Raw genomic sequence first — 19921 nt, 5'->3', positions numbered from 1 at the left:
TTATGAAAAAATGGACCAATATATCAAATTGAATAGAATGTATGCACCAGGGAATATTATCCTGGAGTACTTGTCGATGGCATGAGTGTCGATCCGCATGCTGACGTATCGCTGGTTTTTCCTCCTGCCTGAGCCCCTCTCAGACCCCAGCGCCAGCTGCACCATCATTCGGTCTTGTTTATCTCCGTTGTCGGACACGTAGTGCCCCAGTTCGTTCACATCCCCGTCGTTGTAGCTGCCGTCCATCATCATGGGCCGAGGCTGAGGTAGGCTGCACGCACAGGGAAGCTGTGGACACAGGTAAGCGCAGGATGGGTTTGAGTTGTGTCCAGATGTACACAGACATCCCTCTTCTCCTTACAAAAGCAGAGAAGGGGACAAGCCTGGGGAATTCAGGCTGCTGGGACACAAAAGGGAGAACGAGAGGATGGAGCTGGGCAGCAGCTTTTTGCTTCTTCAATTTTGTGTCTGCAAGACACAGCGTAGTCAGGGAGAGAGTGGGGTTGTCTGTGAAGAAGCTCATTTGGCTTAAGCACACGTATCAGGATGTAAATAAAGGTTGGACCTGTACCTTGAAGCTGAGAAAATCGGAGAAGAGGGCAGAGGGAATCTGCAGGAGGCACGTATCAGGCTTGCCCCATTTGAAATAAAGAGCTTAGGTTATAATTTGATGTAAGGAAGGCAGAAGGGGGAAGTTTGGACCACTGTGTGTAAGTTTAGACTGTGCCTGGAGAAAGGTGGGGGAAATCTGCCCCGTGATCTGGAACCCAAAACACAGTATCCATCTGGTGCTATTCACAGGCTTGGATCTTCCGCATAGAACAGTATTTAAAGGTAAAATCCTAAACCCTGTCCCGTTTATACAGGCAGTGGAGGGCTGCACATGGAGGGACGAGTGCCCTCAGACTCTGAAGAAAGAGCAGTGAGTTCAGGTGTGGGTTGTCTGTAGCAAATCTTTATAACCAGGAACGCCTCACTGCTCGTGTCTTTCTGCATGCCCTGCGTTCTCCCCAGGCAGCTGGGAGCAGCACGCTGTAGTTGCAAACTTTTGAATATTTCCAGACATTTGCCACATCTTTTCCCGGGGGCGTAAAGCTGCATTAGAGATAGAAAACCTCACCTTGTCCCGCAGTTTCCTCTCCTTCCGCTCTTGCACCGTAGTCAGGTAATTCACTGCCGCGTACTCCAGCACCGAGAGGAAGACGAACACAAAACTGACCCACAGGTAAATGTCCACTGCTTTGATGTAGGAAACGCGGGGCATGGAGGCGTTCACCCCAGTGATGATCGTGGACATGGTCAGCACAGTGGTTATCCCTGGGAATACACCAGCAGAGAGCCCGTAAAGCACTTTCAGCCCAGACCCTTCGTCACAAATACAGCTGTCATTACTATTTCCTGACATTTGAATTTGTCTTGCGGTATTTTTTTTCACATTTGAGTGGTGGGTTTCACTGCCCGAGGAGGGTCCGGGCAGCCCTGATTTCTTACTGGGGTTGTTCTGTCCTTTTGGTGAGAACAGCTCTAGTTCTGGTCTGAGGGTGTTGCTAGCCTGGTTCCCCATCATGCCACCAGCCTCCCATCCCACGGCAGGCAGCAGCGCTTTGACCCTGCGCTGGCTGCGCCCCATCTCCAGGCTCAAGACAGTCCCCAGGGTGGGTGTACAAGTAGCTCAGCTTCGCGTTCACCCCCTCTGCAGCACAGGCACAAGCGAAGCTCGTCTGCTGCTGCTCCTGCTTCCACCAGGTTCCCCAAGTCTGTGCTTTCTGTCTGCTCCTGAGAAGTCCTGCTTCGTGGGAAGTCACCACCCAGCTCCCAAGCCTGGTCTGTGCCTTCCCTGGAGCAAGAGCAGGGACTAATGGGGCCCCAGAGGGCAAAGCTGCCCCACGTTACGCCGTGGATGAGCACCATGAGTACATCAGCAAGGGCAGGAGCCCCTGCAGTTCAGAGTTATCTGAGCTCTGAGGGAAGGTGTCTGTGACCCTCTTATTTCAGGGCTTAGTTACATTAATGATCCCTTTGAAAGTTGAAATGATGTATATAAGCACAAAGGACTGAGTTCACAGGAGTGTGTAAGCACTAAAAAGTACTGCTAAAGGCAGTGCCTACACCTCTCAAAAAGCCATGGCCCAAACCCTTATGCTCCTTTCAATGATGTCTCAAGGCAATGGATGCTGTTTCTGAACACAGACATGGATAACTGCCCCATTGCTATCTCTGCTATGCCTGTATACATCTTCTCCACTGAGGAATGTAATTTTAACAATAAATAAAATCCTGAGGAGTTTTGCCTGGAATAAGCAGAAACAAGCTTGGGCTCAAAGTCTGCAAAAATACAAACAGCACTTTGCTAAGGGCAAAGCATCTGCTTTAGAAGATTTATGTCCGTAGCATAGTTCTGCTCGCCTGGTGACTCCTCTGGCATATGGCTTCTTCTGTCTGAAGGATGATGCAGAAGGAGAAGCTGAATCCCTCACACTGCACTGTAAACTCATTTAATAAGTTGAATAACGCAGCTCAGCTGACTGTGTTTCCTCCACCTTCCCTCCTCTAGCAAAACTCAATAAACTGAAATTTTGTCAGGGCTGCTAATATTGATTTTCACCTTCTCGCTCACTGAAGTCTCTGAAGGATACTGACACTTTGGCTCTTTCTGTGCGATGTCTGTTAACTCAATAAAAGCAGAGCAGGACATTTGCTCCCTGATTTGCACCGCATGCAGCTAGCGCTTGTGCAAGCAGGGAAGGCAATTCACTTGGCACTGCAGGGAAGATGGAGAGTTTGTACCATGGCCAGTCCCCTGCACGAGGGACACACGTGTGGCATAGCTGATTTCCATGCCACAAGGCAATGCAGGGTGTCCTGGTTTCAGCTGGGATAGAGTTAATTTTCTTCTTGGTAGCTGGTAGAGTGCTGTGTTTTGGATTTAGGATGAGAATAATGTCGATAACGCACTGATGTTTTGGTTCTTGCTGAGTAGAGTTTACACTAGTCAAGGACTTTTTAGCTTCTTGTGCTCTGCCAGGTGCATAAGAAGCTGGGAGGGAGCACAGCTGGGACAGCTGACCCCAACTGACCAAAGGGCTATTCCATACCATATGACATCATGCTCAGTATATAAGCTGGGGGAAGAAGAAGGAAGGGGGGGACGTTCGGAGTGATGGCGTTTGTCTTCCCAAGTAACCGTTATGCGTGATGGAGCCCTGCTTTCCTGGGGATGGCTGAACACCTGCCTGCCGATGGGAAGTAGCGAATTAATTCCTTGCTTTGCTTTGCTTGTGCGCGCGGCTTTTGCTGTACCTATTAAACTGTCTTCATCTCAACCCATGAGTTTTCTCACTTTTACTCTTCCGATTCTCTCCCCCGTCCCACCAGGGGGGAGTGAGCGAGCGGCTGTGTGGTGCTGAGTTGCTGGCTGGGCTTAAACCATGACACAGGGGCAGTGCATAGCACAGGGGATTTTGTCTTGGTGGTCAAGGCCACAGTTGCAGCAATTGTCTCTTAGGTCTGCTGACAAGAAGATTGTGTTTACCTAAAGGGACTCTGGCAGGAACGGCTCGGCGATCGATCCAGAAGGACACCCAGGACAACATGACCATGAGAGTGGCGGGGAAGTAGGTTTGGAGCAAGAAGAAGAAGATGTGTCGGCGTAAAGTGAAGTTTATGTAGAGGCGATTGTACCACCCTGTATAACAGAGAGAAGGAAAAAGAGAAGTCACACCAACATCAGCTACCTTCAGAGAAGGTAATGTTGTGTCAGGGGAATAGTGCCTCATTTGCTTTTAGAAAAACACAGTTAATAACCACAGATTATTGCAGTTTACAGAAAAGACTCCTTACTGAACCAACTATCAAAGTCAAAACGTCTTTCAGGACCACATCTTCCAGAGAAGATAATATAACCTGTGCACCTGGAGAGTTTATTTCATGTTAAGGCTTGGTGTGATCTTGAAGAGGGATTGCCTTTCCGGACTACAGAAGCATCAAGATGGAAAGCTGTGTCAGGGACAGCAGCCTCAACATGGAAGAGGGGCAGGTCTGATGGGCCACAGGGAGACCTCCCAATGGACACTTGTCCATGGCCAAGGTCGAGAGTGACGGTTTGCTCCCCTTCTTCCCTCAGCCCACCCGCTGGCAGGCACTCTGGTACCCACCTGTGCTGCTGTAAAAGGCGAGCTTTGTGGTGGTGTGAAACTCCTGGATGAGGAACTGGGACAGCGATATCCTCTCATCTGTTTTTAGGGAGTCGTTCCCATTCTTCCAGTAGAGCATGAGGTCATCTTCAGTGTAGGCATCTATGGGAGCAGAGCAAACCTTGGTGCAATGCACCGAGCCAGCTATTGCGCCCACAGCCCAGGGTGTGCCCACACACCTTCCAGGCTACCTGGGAGCTCCCGGCTGAAAAGGCCAAATGCCACCACCCAGCTGAGAGCCACGATGATGGTGGGTATGACGGTAGCAAGGAATGGATTAGCTCATTGTCACAGCCCTCAGTCCCGATGCATGGTGCGTTTTGTAAACCCTTTTGTTTCTCTAATCATAATTTCGCACGCATAATCCATGCGTCAGGTAACCCACCACACCAGAAGTTGAAAAACTGGCCCTTATCAATGTCCTAAAATCAGAAGCAAAGGAAAGGAGACTTTGAGGAAAGAGCCTGCTTGGGGTAAAAGGAGGAGCAATCTATCAATGGACTGAGGCATGCAGGAGGAAAAACTCTTGGGTAAACTTTCTGCCTGTGATGCACACATGAACATTAGAGGTCTTGTTTCTGTAATACATGTGGAAATATAGTAATGTTGATCCTTTCAGGTAGGTTTAGTAGCAGCTGTTCCCAGACAGAGAGAAAAAAATCACACATAAATGTATTAAAACAGAATTAAGATTATAATTTCTTATTGCAAGCTTAAGAAGGAGAAGAAAAAGAACTCCTAAAGAGATAAAAGTTTAAAATGTTGCTGTATGAAATCTAGCTGATTCGTATGTGCGTCATACCTGGGACAAAGGAGCTACATGTGGGTATAAGCTGGGTTTATCTCAAACAAGTGTAAGAAACGTAAGAGGAAGGTGATTAATGTCACTGCCCTGTCATGGTTTCTACACCACGGATGAGCAGATGGTGCACGTGAAGGGCGTAGGGCCATTTATTTATGTGTTTGAGGGCACCACTGGGCAAGCGGGGGCTGCTCGAGACTGCTGACCTGCAGACAAGTGGCCCAGGTCCTCTGGGGATGGGGTGGCAGTGGGGCAGCCTGGCTGGCTTTTGGGGACGCTGGCACGACAGTGCTCACAGCAGGTGTTTAAAAACACTGCATTGTTGCAAACACCGTCTAATTCCAGTGAAAAAATATGGGCAGGGAGTTCTTCTTAGCATTGAAACCTGCTGACTTTGGTTAGAGCTCCCATTAATGCAGCAGCAGTTTAATTATTGGTATAATTATTGATATAATTAAATACAGTTTGGGTGCCCATGGTGTGTGGCCCTCGGCTTCCCTGCACCTCTGCTTTACTTACAGCTTTCAATCTCCAGGGAACACGTCTGTGTGTCCAGGGGAAAGCGACTAAAATCCATGTTGCACATTGCCGTTACCGTAACTCTAGGAATAATAAAAAACATTCCATTAAAAATTTGTCTTCTTATGTGACTGAAAAATAGTATAGCTGTGAGTTTGTTTTTTTTATTAAGTAACTATCTGGCCAGAAACAGTCCACTGACAATAAATACCTTCCATTCAGCTAATGCCATTCCACTTTAGTTAAAGCCATTTCTTCTCAGCAAACTAGTGTTAGAAAAGATGACTAGAAAGTTAGGCCATTACAAATTGCTACTAGATGACAAAAATACTGGAGCAGAAAATGGGAAAGGGCAGAGAGGGCACTTCTTCCTCTTTTACTATCAGCAAACATCTTTCTGCAGCGATCTGTGCTTTCAACGGATGCTTTGTATGAGAAAATAATTTACATTTATCAAAGCCATCCTAGTGCCATGAGGGATGCAGGTAGTTTTCTCCACACATTGCGAATTTCCAGAGGCTGAACGAGAACCTGGTGATCACACCTGGGTATCAATCACCAGAGGGCACAGGCAGTGCCTCGAGTCCGGGCTGGAGCTGGTATGCAAGAGAGACCGCTGGAATGCTCTGCCCCATCAATCAAAAGCTCTGGTCTTGCTATAGTGTGATTATCTCATTTTTAATAGCGTAATTTTGTGTTTGCGCTGGAAGCATCCATAAATCTTGACTCAACTGGCTTGAACTCTAGGGAAGTAAATGAAAGCAGAAGTATAAATCATAACGGGGAAAGAATTAATGAATTATAGCAGGGTTAATGGTAGACAGACATCTGTCACATAATGACAGTCCCTTATGTTAGTAGTCCTTTTGCATGTGTGGGTTCCCACTGATGTTGCTTTTCTAACTGCATTTAGTCCTTGAGTGAAAGTGCTTGGCTCAGATTTGTTGTTTAGGTTGCCAGTGAGGTCTACGGTGGTTTCCAAGACAAGACAAAGTCTGGTAAAGAACCTTGAAAAAGGCAGACACTGAGGAAAAAATATAGTCTACAGGCAAAGGCATTCAGCAAAGGCAGGCGGGCAGTAAAGACCTGTTTGCTCTTAAGGGGAGATCAGTATTCATACTCCCCCACCATTCATAAAGCACTCCAACCTGCAGTCGCCACTGAATAAAATAATAAAACTCTGTCAATTTGCTATTCAAGATGTTCACCACCATTTTGTGCAGGACAATTGTTTAAGCACAAGACTCTGCATGGCAGGATCTGAGTAGTTTGATATTCTTCTGTTCCCATCTTCTTTAGACAACCATAAATGCTTGCAATGCAGATGATTGGTATCATGCAGCTAAATGAAAGAATATATAGGCATGCATGCTATAGCTGAAATTTATGTCATTTTATTGTCCTTTTTTTATTGCACTAAGGACCTGAGCAAACTTTGCAAAGGCCTAAGGAACACCTGAACCTTGTCTAAGATGCAGAGTGAAGAAAAAGCTTTAATAATGAGAAGGCAAACACTGTTCAGGCTATGAATTCCAGTGAACAGTAAGATAAAAATATCAGAGAACTAGAAAATTTGTGTCAAACTGATACCCCACAGGGAATCAAGAATTGCTTTTCTTGCCTTCCTTTCATAAAAATCATAAAACACCTCATGGCAGGCTTAGCTCTGCCTCTGCCACTCCTAAGGTTACTGTCTAACATGCCCTTAAGGACCTCCACAGCCTTCCCAAGCAATGTATTCTGCAACCTTATCATTAGTTAAAGTTAAATCTATGCATCTTGCTGCTACTGACCTCCTGTCAGTCAGATTTTCCCTCTTTTTTGTCCTTCAGACTACGTTATCTACCATCTGATGCTTTGTTTATTTATCACATATTTTGCTATTTCATTGCTGTGGAGGTGATGTCGACATTCTTGCATCAGAATGTTTTACAGCAATTTCCTGTCCAATGGTTTTTATGGATCATTTTGGCAATACTTCTTTTCTAACTGGATGGAGCTGCAGCCAAGAAAAACAGAAGCACTGATTTTAGTTTCTTTTGGAGATTGACAGATGCCCTCACTTAGCATCTCCAAGCATGAAAGTAACAAGTAGAAAGAAAAAAATCCTCGTTTAATAATCTTCAGATTTATGGTCAGCAATATTCAAGGAAAGTAGGTGTCTAAGCTGTAAGAAGCAACCCTGAGCCCACCACCCCACCCCTTGCCTCACATTTCACAGCTCCCCAACACCAACAGCTCAGGGGTGCCTCTGCTTGCAGTTATGGACATCCCCAGGCACCTGGTGTCTGCTGCTGCACATTCCCGATAGGGTCTCCATGTGGGTTGGACTGAGGGGCTCAGTGTCTCATTGACACCTAAGACCCCACGAAGTTTCACAGGCTGAGCCTGCCCAGCCTGTTTCCCATGAAGTGTTTGTGTTGAGGAGGAGGACGTCAGAGGAAACCCTAAGAACAGTCTATGGGATCCTGTACTGTTTTTCAATCACCTCCTTGCTTCTGACACCTGCACACACACCTGTGTTAGTCTGGAGCAAGTAAAGCTGATCCACCAGTTGGAAAATAAGGGAGAAAGTCAGGGTTAACATCACTACTCAAACTAGAGGACAAAATTCTCACTTGTTCCCACAGCATCATAGAATCATGGAATTGTTTAGGTTGAAAAGACCTTTAAGACCATTGAGTCCAACCGTTAACCTAGCACTGCCAAATCCACCACTAAACCATGTCCCTAAGCACCACGTCTACCCAGCTTTTAAATACCTCCAGGGATGGGGACTCAACCACTTCCCTGGGCAGCCTGGTCCAGTGCCTGACTACCCTTTCAGTGAACAAGTTTCTCCTAACATCCAACCTAAACCTCCCCTGGCACAACCTGAGGACATTTCCTCTTGTCCTGTCACTTGCTGCTTGGGAGAAAAGACCGACCCCCACCTCGCTACAACCTCCTTTCAAGTAGTTGTAGAGAGCGGTAAGATCTCCCCTCAGACTCCTCTTCTCCAGGCTAAACAACCCCAGCTCCCTCAGCCGCTCCTCATAAGACTTGTGCTCTAGACCCTTCACCAGCCTCGTTGCCCTCCTCTGGACACGCTCCAGCACCTCCATGTCCTTCTTGTGGTGAGGGGCCCAAAACTGAACACAGTATTCAAGGTGCGGCCTCACCAGTGCCGAATACAGGGGCACTGTCACTTCCCTGGTCCTGCTGGCCACACTATTCCTGATACAAGCCAGGATGCTGTTGGCCTTCTTGGCCACCTGAGCACACTGCTGGTTCATGTTCAGGTGGCTGTCGACCAGCACACCCAGGTCCTTTTCCACCAGGCAGCTCTCCAGCCGCTCCTCCCCCAGCCTGTAGTGTTGCATGGGGTTGTTGTGACCCAAGTGCAGGACCCAGCACTGAGCCTTGTTGAACCTCATACAGCTGGCCCTGGCCCATCGACCCAGCCTGTCCAGATCCCTCTGTAGGACCTTCCTACCCTCCAGCAGATCAACACTCCCAGCCAACTTGGTGCCATTTGCAAACTTACTGAGGGTGCACTCAATCCCCTCATCCAGATGATTGATAAAGATATTAAAGAGAACTGACCCCAATACTGAGCCCTGGGGAACACCACTTGTGACCAGCCACTGACTGGATTTAATTCCATTCACCACAACTCTTTGGGCTCAGCCATCCAGCCAGTTTTTTACCTAGCGACGCATACACCTGCCCAAGCCATGAGCCCCCAGTTTCTCCAGGAGAATGCTGTAGGAAACAGTGTCAAAGGCTTTACTAGAGTCCAGGTAGACAACATCCACAGCCTTCCCCTCATCCACTGAGTGGGTCACCTTGTCATAGAAGGAGATCAGGTCAGTCAAGCAGGACCTGCCTTTCATAAACCCATGCTGACGGGGCCTGATCCCCTGGTTGTCCCATACGTGCTGTGTGATGGCAGTCAGGATGATCTGCTCCATAACCTTCTCCAGCACCGAGGTCAGGTTGACAGGCCTGTAGTTCCCTGGATCCTCCTTCCGGCCTTTTCTATAGAGGAGGCGTCACATTTGCTAACTTCCAGTCCACTGGGAACTCCCCTGTTAGCCAGGACTGCTGATAGATACTGGAAAGTGTCTTGGTGAACACCTCCACCAGCTGCCTCAGGACCCTTGGGTGGATCCCATCTGGCCCCATAGACTTGTGCGTGTCCAAGTGGTGTAGCAGGTCACTAACCATTTCCCCTTGGATTATGGGGGCTTCATTCTGGCCCCCGTCCCTGCCTTCCAGCTCAGGGGGCTGGGTACCTCAAGAACAACTGGTCTGGCTATTAAAGACCAAGGCAAAGAAGGCATTAAGTACCCCAGCCTTTTCCTCATCTTTTGTCACTGTGTTTCCCCCTACATCCAATAAAGGATGGAGATTCTCCTTAGCTCTCCTTTTGTTGCTAATGTATTTATAGAAACATTTTTATTGTCTTTTACAGATGTAGCCAGACTAAGATCTAGTTGGGCTTTGGCCCTTCTAATCCTCTCCCTGCATAACCTCATGACATCCTCGTAGTCCTCCTGAGTTGCCTGCCCTTTCTTCCAAAGGCCATAAACTCTCCTTTTATTTCCGAGTTCGAGCCAAAGCTCTGTTCAGCCAGGCCGGTCTTCTCCCCCGCTGCTGGCTCGTCTTTCAGCACATGGGGACGCCCTGCTCCTGCGCCTTTAAGATTTCCTTCTTGAGGAATGTCCAGCCTCCCTGGACTCCTTTGCCCTTCAGGACTGCCTCCCAAAGGACCCTGTCAACCAGGCTCCTAAACAGGTCAAAGTCTGTCCTCTGGAATTCCAAGGCAGCAGTTCCGCTGATCCCCTTTCTTACTTCTCCAAGAATTGAAAACTCTATCATTTCATGATCACTATGCCCAAGACAGCTTCCAGCCATCACATCACCCACCAGGCCTTCTCTGTTCACAAACAAGAGGTCCAGCAGGGCGCCTTCCCTAGTTGGCTCCCTCACCCGCTGTGTGTGTCAGGAAGATATATCTTCGACATACTTCAGGAACCCCCTAGACTGTTTCCTCTCTGCTGTATTGTATTTCCAGCAGACACCTGGTAATTTGAAGTCCCCCACGAGACCAAGGGCTAGCGATTGTGAGATTTCTCCCAGCTGCTTAGAGAATATTTTTTCTGCCACTTCATCCTGGTTGGGTGCTCTATACTAGACTCCCACCATGATATCTGCCTTGTTGACCTCCCCCCTGGTTCTTACCCATGAACACTCAAGCCTATCATCACCATCATTAAGCTCTAGACAATCAAAACAATCAAAAAAAAAGGGTAGCCTAACATACAGGGCTACCCCACCGCCTCTCAATCCTTGCCTATCTCTTCTGAAGAGTTTATAGCCAACCATTGCAGCATTCCATTTGTGCGAGTCATCCCACCATGTTTCCATGATGTCAACTATGCCATAGTTTTCCAGCTGCACAATGGCTTCCAGCTCCTCCTGTTTGTTGCCCATGCTGCATGCATCGGTGTAGATGCACTTCAGTTGGGCTATTGATCCCACCACCTTTTTGTGGGGAGAAGCCGTAATTCCTATGTGACCATTCTCAGGCACTTCCGTGGTTTCTAACACATCTATAACCTTTGTGTCTTTGCTGCCACATGGATTTCACCCCCTCTTCAAGGAGCTTTCATGCATTTCACATGAAATAGATAGTGCACAAAAAGCACAAAGAGTCGAAGTCAAGTGTTTGGGTTGCTCTAGGCATACGTGTGAGTCACCAGGAGCTACATACCCTTGCTCTGAAGCTTGTTGCTTCATGTGCTGAAGGATGCTTAGTATGTCTCGTTGCTTATCATAAAGCTAAAGTTGTGCTCAGTATAATTTATACTTCTTCATAATTACCTTACGAATAGAAATTGGACATTCGTGAGGCCCAGAGACTTTTTTGTGAACTGAATAACTAGAGCTGCTCTGAACCTCTGTTTATTATTAGATATTGCCCTCTTCCTGAGATAGTGCTTTGCCTCTTCTGCAGTGCCCCATGGGGATCACAGCCCGCTGGCCCCCAGTGAACTGCTCTGAGGGACTGCCGCGTCTGGCCGCAGCTTCCCGACAGCAGGAGCAAGGGTTAACCATGCACACAAGGCAAAGGGACGCTGGTGGAACCAGCAACTTTGGCATAGAAATTGGCTTCCTGCGATAGGCACTTAATGAAATTGCACAGGGACTCAGACGTCAGTGGATAGTCAGCACATTCATTCATTTTTATGTTTTTTTCAGTATGAAGTCATGCAAAAACACAATACAGGAATCAACTAAACCACTTTCTCTCTCACTCCACTAATAGCTCACATTGACTGAAAGCAGCTTTACCTGAGGCTATAAAGTACCTTCCCATCTGGCTGGACCCGCAGCATGACGTTGTCTGTGGTGGTGTCGTGGATGAAGGAACGCTTGGAGTGGACAAAGAACATGTCGGGGACCCAGATCTTCTTCACCAGCCTGCCATCGAAGGTCATGCTTTGGTTGTTGGTGCTGGGGAAGGACAGCCTCTCGTCTTTCCAGTAGTGCCTCAGATAAAGCGTCATGGTGAAGTCCTGCAACAAACAGGCTTCTGTCACAACTTAATGCCTTGTCGGCATAGCAGTGACTTCTCCCTGGGAGAAACCACAGGCTGTAAAAGCACCATTCCTGAAGGCACATCCACTCCCTGTGCTGCAGGGGACACAACTGGCTGCAGCTTATTTATTCCTCAGGTGAGACCAACTTACTGGGTTCAGAAGTCAGATCCCATCCAGCTGGTGAATCCACCTCTGAAATGCAAACATTGTGTTTTGATGTCTGCAACCCCTCCAGGGACCAAAAGGCAGAAGGCAGTGGTAGGTGGAGAGTGCCGCCGACCACTTAATCCCCCAACCCTACGAAGCTGCATTTCTGGAGCCAACAGTGAAGCAACATTTGTTGTCCATACTGTCCTCCGTGCTGCTCCAGCAACTGTCTTCCCCCGGGCAGCCAGAGGAGATGCTGCAGTGGGAGCTCTTCCTCCAGCACAGCCACTGAAATGTTTTTGACTCAGTATTTGACCAAAATGGGTTTTTTTTTTTGCTCTTTCTCCCCAAATATTGTACTCTTACATCCAAGGCATGCTCCTTCTCTTTGAGCTCTGTTGTATTTGGAGTCTGACACCGGAGGCATGTACACTTGGGTTTGCTTTTTTCCTTATTTCAAAGGAACCCTTCACGTGTCTGAAGATAAGCTCAACCACAAGTGTTTATAAGCATAGTATCTTCCAGTGTAATGTAATATATTGCCCACAGACTCAGGGAAGTTCTAAGACTGCCCAGTCTGCCCTGGTGTCTGGAGTAGAGGAAATCAGGTGGATTTGGAGTGGTTTTTTGAAATTATTTGACATTTGGATTTTTTTTCTCCACAGCACTTTCCAAGCATTTTGGAATATGGGGGTTTCCGTAGTCTTTTTTCAGTAGAAGTGATTTGTTAGTTGCAGCCTATGCTATTTTTACAGTAAAGGCCAATATAATTCTTCGAAATTCTTTATACCACATCCAGCTGAAGCTCCCAAAGCCACTGACCATGTAATTTCTTTTTTTGCTTGATCTATTCTATAGCGATTTTTAACACCTTTTCCCTGTATTCAAATTTAAAGGAGATATAGTTCTGGGAAACCTGTACATTGACTCCTATGTGTTAATGTGTTCTTTAAACAGTAATGAATTGACAGATGTTTGTTCTTCAGAGAGAAGTCAATGCCTTGCTTTTTTGCATAAAGTTACATTTATGGTTGCTGTGGAAAGATCAAGTATTGTCAACTTTCATCAGAAATTATTTATTAACACTAGGTTTGGGCTATTAAACTAGGAATCACAATATTTTATATGCATCATCTGAAAATCCCCCAAGCAACAGCCGTATAACATCTCCCTCTTCTTCTGGTCCATTTCTCAGAGACACTATTAGCTTCTCATTATCTTTGCAAATGAATTTTCAATTCTGGGTAACAATCTGGTTTTTCCTTCTTCCCATCTTTCCTCCAGATGAAACAGCTGCCCTGCACATCCTGCAAAAGCTCTGTTAATTTCAGGGTCAGTGGCCCGTAATAGATATTTATATATTTTTAAATCAATTGCACAACAAGAATCTGATTTGTGACACTCTAACAAAGTTTTATAGCGTCCTCTATTATTTTACCACTTTCTTGCAAATAGTCAGAAAGCAGGAGAAAAGGAAAGATTGCTGTATCTAACTCCTCAAGCTTAAATGTAGGACAGAGTGAAGATCTCTGTCAGTGACGTCTCTTCATTTAAAAAGCAAGCAATCATCTTGCAAAGCACCATGGCCTTTTTCTTTAAAGCTGCATGAGTGAAAAGAATTGATTCTGACAATATAAAGTCTTCTCCATCATTACTTTGCAAACAGCCAAAACTGACCCTGATTTTTTTTTTTTTTTTACCGGAGGCCATACAATATTTTCCCTATGTTGCTGGGTGTTGCAGCACGATGTTACACAAGGAGCAGGGGCAATATTAAAAAAACAGGGGAAGTCCCTCAAAATCATCATGCTTGCTTAAAAAATGAGCTGCAGGGGTTTTTTAAAATCCTGGAACTTAAGATCTTTGCCTTTGCCTTCAAGTCCTGAAGCCTTTCAGAGGCTCCCTGGCCACCTTCACAAGCTTTCCCCTGAACCAGAAGGGCTGGGATCACCCCCGGAGAGGCAAAAGCTCAGAGTCCCCCCAGCTGGCAGTCAGGGTGCCAAGAGCACCGGAGATGGGGGGGGGGGGGGGGCAGCTGGAGGGCTCCCCGGGGCTGGGGCGAACGTGCACCCTGATGCACCCTGGCTTTGCAACCCTGCTGCACCCTGCGACTGGTCATTTGACTGTAGATATCCCAGTCCATTCAAAAGCTGAAATCGCTGCAGTGAGAGGAGCCCAGCTGCCCATGGAGCACACGGCCTCCGCGTGCACTTGCAGGGGTAGCGTGCAATGGGGGCAGCTGCCAAACACCAGCGTGCTGCCACGTAACCGTGCTAGCTTGCTCATGGGAGGAGGTCGCACATGGGCTCTTGAATCCTGTGGCCGTTGTTAATTAGGAGCACAGAGAAGTTGGTTTTTTTTGTGAAAGCTTCAGAGCTGTTTGATACATTCATTGTAACAGCAAAACATTTTGAAAAGTATTCTGTATTGGGGTGTGATTTTTTTTTTTCCAAAGCAAAAGCTGAGCTGCTTAAAGACTGGGGATGCTCTGACAGGGTAGGTCTGAAAAACTCTGGGTTTTGAAAGGGTGAATAAAATTGGTGTAGGTCTTTTGATGTACATGCAGGGCCATCTCCTGTTCCCCTTCTGTGGTCCCGCTCTCCTGCATGTGCTGTTGTTCCATGTCATATATGCCTGTAAAATCTTCCCATTGAAAATGTCCTGCAGAAATCATACGTTACTTCTGGCAGTGTTTTGTGATGAAAAAAGTCCCTCCAGCAGAAATTATCAAGACCAAAATCCATACCACTTCAAGAGCATTTGAAAACTGTCTGTTTTCACATGAGTAATTGTATGGTAGGAGACAAAGGACAGAGACTCAGTAAGGAATTTAGCCTGTGCAGAGCACCAGCATCAGTCCTGTGTGCCCTGAAATCCTACTTCAGCATCAGCATGAAGACTCGGGAAGGACCAACAGAGCCTTACACCGGTCCCCAGCATGCAGCAGGCGTGATGCAACCGCTAATGTGCCAAAGGCAGGGTCTGGAGAAACTTCTCGCCTCTGAGCTCCTTCTGGCTGCTCTGTCGAGAGCAGGACTTACCAGTCTGAACTAGTGTTGCTCTCAGGATGGCTACATGGCTTCTGGTTGGGAGCTAGTGGCCCCTAACTGCCCCAGAGCATGGCCAAAGCGAGACCATGTCTGCAGTGTATCAAAGTGCCGTAAAACTAAAGGCATTAATTGGTCTCCTCAGAGCTTTTAAACATGCTAACACTTCTTAAGAAAATGTAAAAACCCAAATCCATTTGGAGCAGTTTTAGCAGTGCTGTATCATTTTGTCCTAGAGAAAAGAAAATGTCAGATTTCTTCCTTCTGCTTCAAGGGAGATGAAATGGTAGCGTGAGATCAATAGAAGTAATTGTCGGCAGATTCAGATCAAACCCGAATCTGCTTCCTGGAGGCCGTGCAGTCTCCGTCCTTGGAGGTATGCAAACCCCACAGACATGGCTCCGGGCAGCCTGCTCTAGCCAGCCCTGCTCTCAGCAGGGGTTTGGGCTAGATGGTCTCCAGAGGTCCTATCTGACCTTAGCCCTTCTGTGACTCTTACCATGTCCACCTCGGAAATGCTGTCCAGGCTTTCAACTTGGACATCCACCCCAACAGGAATTGCAGGGCCTGGGGGAGAAAAATTAAAAATCGACAAAGTATAAACCTGGTGTGACAAAGTAACCCTCTGGCTTTCATATCTTAGAGATAAAAATAGATGCTCAGTCTGAAATAGAAACAACCATAAACCAACGAAAAGTGGAAGCGATCGGAATTAATAACAAAAATCTCCTAATAACAATCAAAATCAGCAATGACACTGACCTATTACTGACTTTCTCTTTTTATTGTGTCATCCTACACGCATCCCTTCAAAATTTAAAAGCAATTTTAATTGCTTTTAGCTCAAGCTCTTGGGTCCAGGGCTTGCAAGATGGATGCCCGGCAGAGCACCCATTCGCATGGAAAGCAGTGACAGCGTAGCTCAGGGAATGTGGGAGAGTTACTCCAAATTTTTCTCTCATTTCTGCTCCCCTCTCAGGCTAATAACATCTCTGAGAGCTACTCCGTGTATTTGGCTTTCACATCGCTCAATGCTCAGCTGTGGAAAAGACAGGGTGACGGGAAAGGATGTGTTGCAGGACACAGGCATGTGCCACGGAGCCTGGGGCTCCCGAGGGGAAGGGTCCGACTGTGACCCCACGTAATAGGGATTTCGATCTTTTTTCCCTCCTCCAGGCTTTGACTAGCCCCTCGTATACCTCTGGCAATTACAGTACAGGAGATCTGTCAAGACAAATAATGCTCACATTAGCAGACTGCTATGAAACTGAAACCTTTTTAAATTAATTGAACATGCTGGTATTTGGTATATTGAGCATTTAGCAATAAAATCTTCTTCCATCAGAGTATATAATGGTATCCTGGATTTGAATGACCATCTGTCAGCCAGAAAGGGTAGATAAATTACAACATTCTCTAATCCGATGGGCTGAAAGGAAACGTGTTCTCCTTCATCCATTTCCCTGAAAGCTTAGGTTGCTCTAGCACACAGCCACAAAACTGTGAGCAAGCATTAACACACGGCAGTCAAAATATTTTCTTTTGGGTTATAAATGAAATAGCCAGGTCAGTAAGCGTGATACGTGATTTGATTATGCATACACATTGCCATAGTAAGATGAAATCTTAGAATTTCCCCACCATCTGGGAATAAACATAAGTGTATTTTCAGATTTTTATCAGAAGAAAGTGTCACTGAATACTAGGAATATTATATTGCCTGTAATCACATTTTCATGCCTTTCACTATGCTATTTGCTCTTCCAAGCAAGGCTATTTCACTGCACCCCTGTCCCCCCGAGCATGTCATGAATTCACAAAATAAAATAACAAAAATTAGAGACAGAAAAGGCTCTGCTTGTCAATCTGCCTGTTCGCCTGAATATGTGTTACAGTATAAAGAAGTGACAGTGGAGAACAGGAACAGTGACAAATATGCACGTTTCATACCTCCAAAACCTGGTCTCATGCTGAAGTCATGGTCATCTATTCGCAGCAGCTGCTCTGACTTCGTCAGGGGAGATTTGGTGATGTCGGGGCTTCGTTTTAGGATTGGGCTACCAGGAAGAGAGGAGCACAGCCATGAGCCCTGAGCAGGGCCTGTGAGAATCATGCCCCCGCTTCGCTCCGTTACCCCTTACAACATTCACCTCTTAGACCATAACCATGCGATTGCTTGCAGCGGTTGGCAGTGTGTCATTAAAAAAATTATACCTGCCCTCGGTATACAGCTTAGGCACCTGTGATAATTCTGGCACTGAGGAAATGTTTGTGTGGTGACATTTTGTCCCTGTAAAATTCTCTCTGCTTATAGCACAGTTTGGAGGCAATCACTCGAAAGTGTGGGCTGGAGGAATAGTGCGTGTGGATAAGTGGGGAAATGGAAATGGGGGGGAGGCATTTCTGACATTGAGTTATGACAGGGCGCGAGACCAGGAATTAGGGAAACAATATATCAAATAAGCTACTGGCTGTTGCCCAGGAACAAAATGGAGACAGGCTGGGAACCAGGCCAGGAGGCAGGCCATCCCCTGACTTGGGATAAAATGATTAGCTCCTGCCCCAGATTTCTAACGAGGATAAAAAGGAGCATTAAAGACCTGGGAGGTCTCTGAGCATTAGAGAGCCTGGGAGGGTCATTCCAGCAGCTGTTGGAGCTGCACCAAACACTGGGCAGAGGATGCTCTGCTCGTCCTCCACATCCAAGGTGCAAAAAGCTGTTCGGTGCCCCAGTGCTTTGGCTGGGGTGGTGGTGGCAGCAGCTCCTCGGTTGCTCCACCATGTAGGTGAAGGCTTGCTGCCCTCAGAGCCAGCTGCATGCCAGCCACTCGGGTGGCAGGAGGGCTCAAAAACAGGAGGAAAGGTCTTGCTGGTTCTTGGTTTGAGAAAAGATGGCATGCTCAGAGAGGCACTTGTCTGAATATACACAAGACAAGTCAGAAATAGATTAAAGGAAAACAGGACAACAAGGAAACTTGATGGGGGATATGTTCCTGAGATAAAGCTCCTCCTAAATGAGACTGCTTAAGCCATGCTGTACTTGTCACAGACTCGTGGGCGGTTGTGCCACGAGAAGCCAATACAACAGTCTCCTAACAGGGACCAGAGGTGTTCTCAGTGACTCCTCTTTCAAACCCAGACCTTTATCTGGACTATGGAGTATCTTAGAAAGGTGCTCAGTCTCAGCTTAATAATTTCTAGGAGTGGTGAGTTGTCTACCTCCATCAGTGAGTTCTTCTAGTCATGAATTATCCCTCAGGCATTTTAAAAGGTGGCCCCTGTTTCTGCTTTAGATTTAATTCAGCTTCTGAAAGACCTGTGGCATTGTGAGCGTGCATCGGGGAAGGTTTATACCCGGCTGAGACAGGGGAGCGATATTAGCAGGTCACTGGCAAAACCCTCAACATTTGTGAGCAGGCTTGACCGCACTCAGAAAGGCGCTTTCTCCCTGGCAGTGGCAGAGGGAAGGATGATGGAGTGTGATGGAGAGCCCGTGGAGGGGGTTCACTTCTGCAGAAGGGATGCTCAGAGGGAAGGCGCCCGCTCACACAGCACAGGTGGCACAAACCGTGCAGCAGCACAATGCGAAGCCCAAGGGGCTGTGGCAAATGGCCACGGTATCACACCTCACCTCCATGAGGGTGTCAGGCAACGTGCCTTCCTCTGGGGCCCGCTGGATCCTGCTGATGGCATGACTCCTACCTAAATACGACTGCCATGCTCGAGTGGTGTCCCCTTCCCCTGCCACAGCCTCAGCCTGGCCACGGGGATGTGGCCAGTGGGGCTGGGCCAGCAGTAGCCACCAGAGGGTTTCGCCTACCTGCCTTGTTTGTGCGCCTCGCCATGGGTCTCCCGTCTCTGACGCTGCGGCCGGCTGCAGGGAAACGACAGAAAAAGGGAGAGATGAGACAGGCGGTCACGGGCGGGTGGGTGAGGACATTGGGAGGGAAGCGCAATGGGAAGGACCGGATCCCCGCAGCGTTACCTTCTGTCACATGTGTGAAATGGCTCTTACCTTTTTTTTTACCTTTTTACGGAAGGCTGGAGTCGGGCTGGGCATGGCAGGGGGGGTGATGGCAGCTTGCAGCTGGGACAGGGCAAAAGGAGGGGAGTGATGATTTTTGTAAAGCGGGGCACCCCTGGTTTTGACTGCCTGGCAAAGGACCCAGGCAGGCGGCTCGCCTCCCTCCTCCCGCAGCCATGGCCAGCGCCATCAGGGGCTCTGGAGAGAGCCAGGCTGCCCAAGGGCCTCTGCCGGCAAGGAGCACAGCCATTACATTTACTCACCAGAGGCAGTTGGGTATTTTCATTAGAAGAAAATCTTTTCAAAGTATTCCAGGGGAAAAAAAATGTTAAAAACTGTGGAAATATTTGTTTCTGGTTTCATACCGTCTCCTAGCCAGCTTTCAAGAAGGCTTCTCTCAGGTGTTTGGCCAATATTTTACTTCATCATTAAAGGAAAGTATATTGCTTTTAGCAATGTAAGTGCTAGCTTGAGCAAAAGTAACATTTTAAACATTTAACAGTTCTAACTCATCTTTAATTAAAAGTTAAAAAAATTAGCTTCTCTCTGTAATAAACGCTAACTCTAATCCACTCTACTAATGAGACTTTTTGCCCATTAGC

The 19921-nt window shown here is 47.3% G+C and overlaps 1 protein-coding gene across 2 annotated transcripts in view; it reads right to left on the bottom strand.

Moving 5' to 3' along the window:
- Positions 1–19921, bottom strand: part of LOC309588004 (gamma-aminobutyric acid receptor subunit rho-1) — a gene marked incomplete at both ends in the record, with an annotated part of 33381 nt that continues 13460 nt past the window's right edge. The window contains 9 exons of one of the 2 annotated variants that reach the window (XM_082306704.1): positions 1–288; positions 1121–1317; positions 3533–3685; positions 4155–4295; positions 5515–5597; positions 11854–12077; positions 15795–15862; positions 17246–17352; positions 19116–19169. In XM_082306704.1, coding sequence (XP_082162830.1) covers positions 1–288; positions 1121–1317; positions 3533–3685; positions 4155–4295; positions 5515–5597; positions 11854–12077; positions 15795–15862; positions 17246–17352; positions 19116–19169 — 1315 coding nt within the window. The remainder of the gene's footprint in view (positions 289–1120; positions 1318–3532; positions 3686–4154; positions 4296–5514; positions 5598–11853; positions 12078–15794; positions 15863–17245; positions 17353–19115; positions 19170–19921) is intronic. The other variant, XM_082306705.1, reaches the window with a different exon arrangement.

This window comes from Platalea leucorodia, assembly GCF_965183815.1.
Source record: "Platalea leucorodia genome assembly, chromosome: 3".
Taxonomy (NCBI): Eukaryota; Metazoa; Chordata; class Aves; order Pelecaniformes; family Threskiornithidae; genus Platalea; species Platalea leucorodia.
This window is presented reverse-complemented; position numbering and strand designations above follow the sequence as displayed.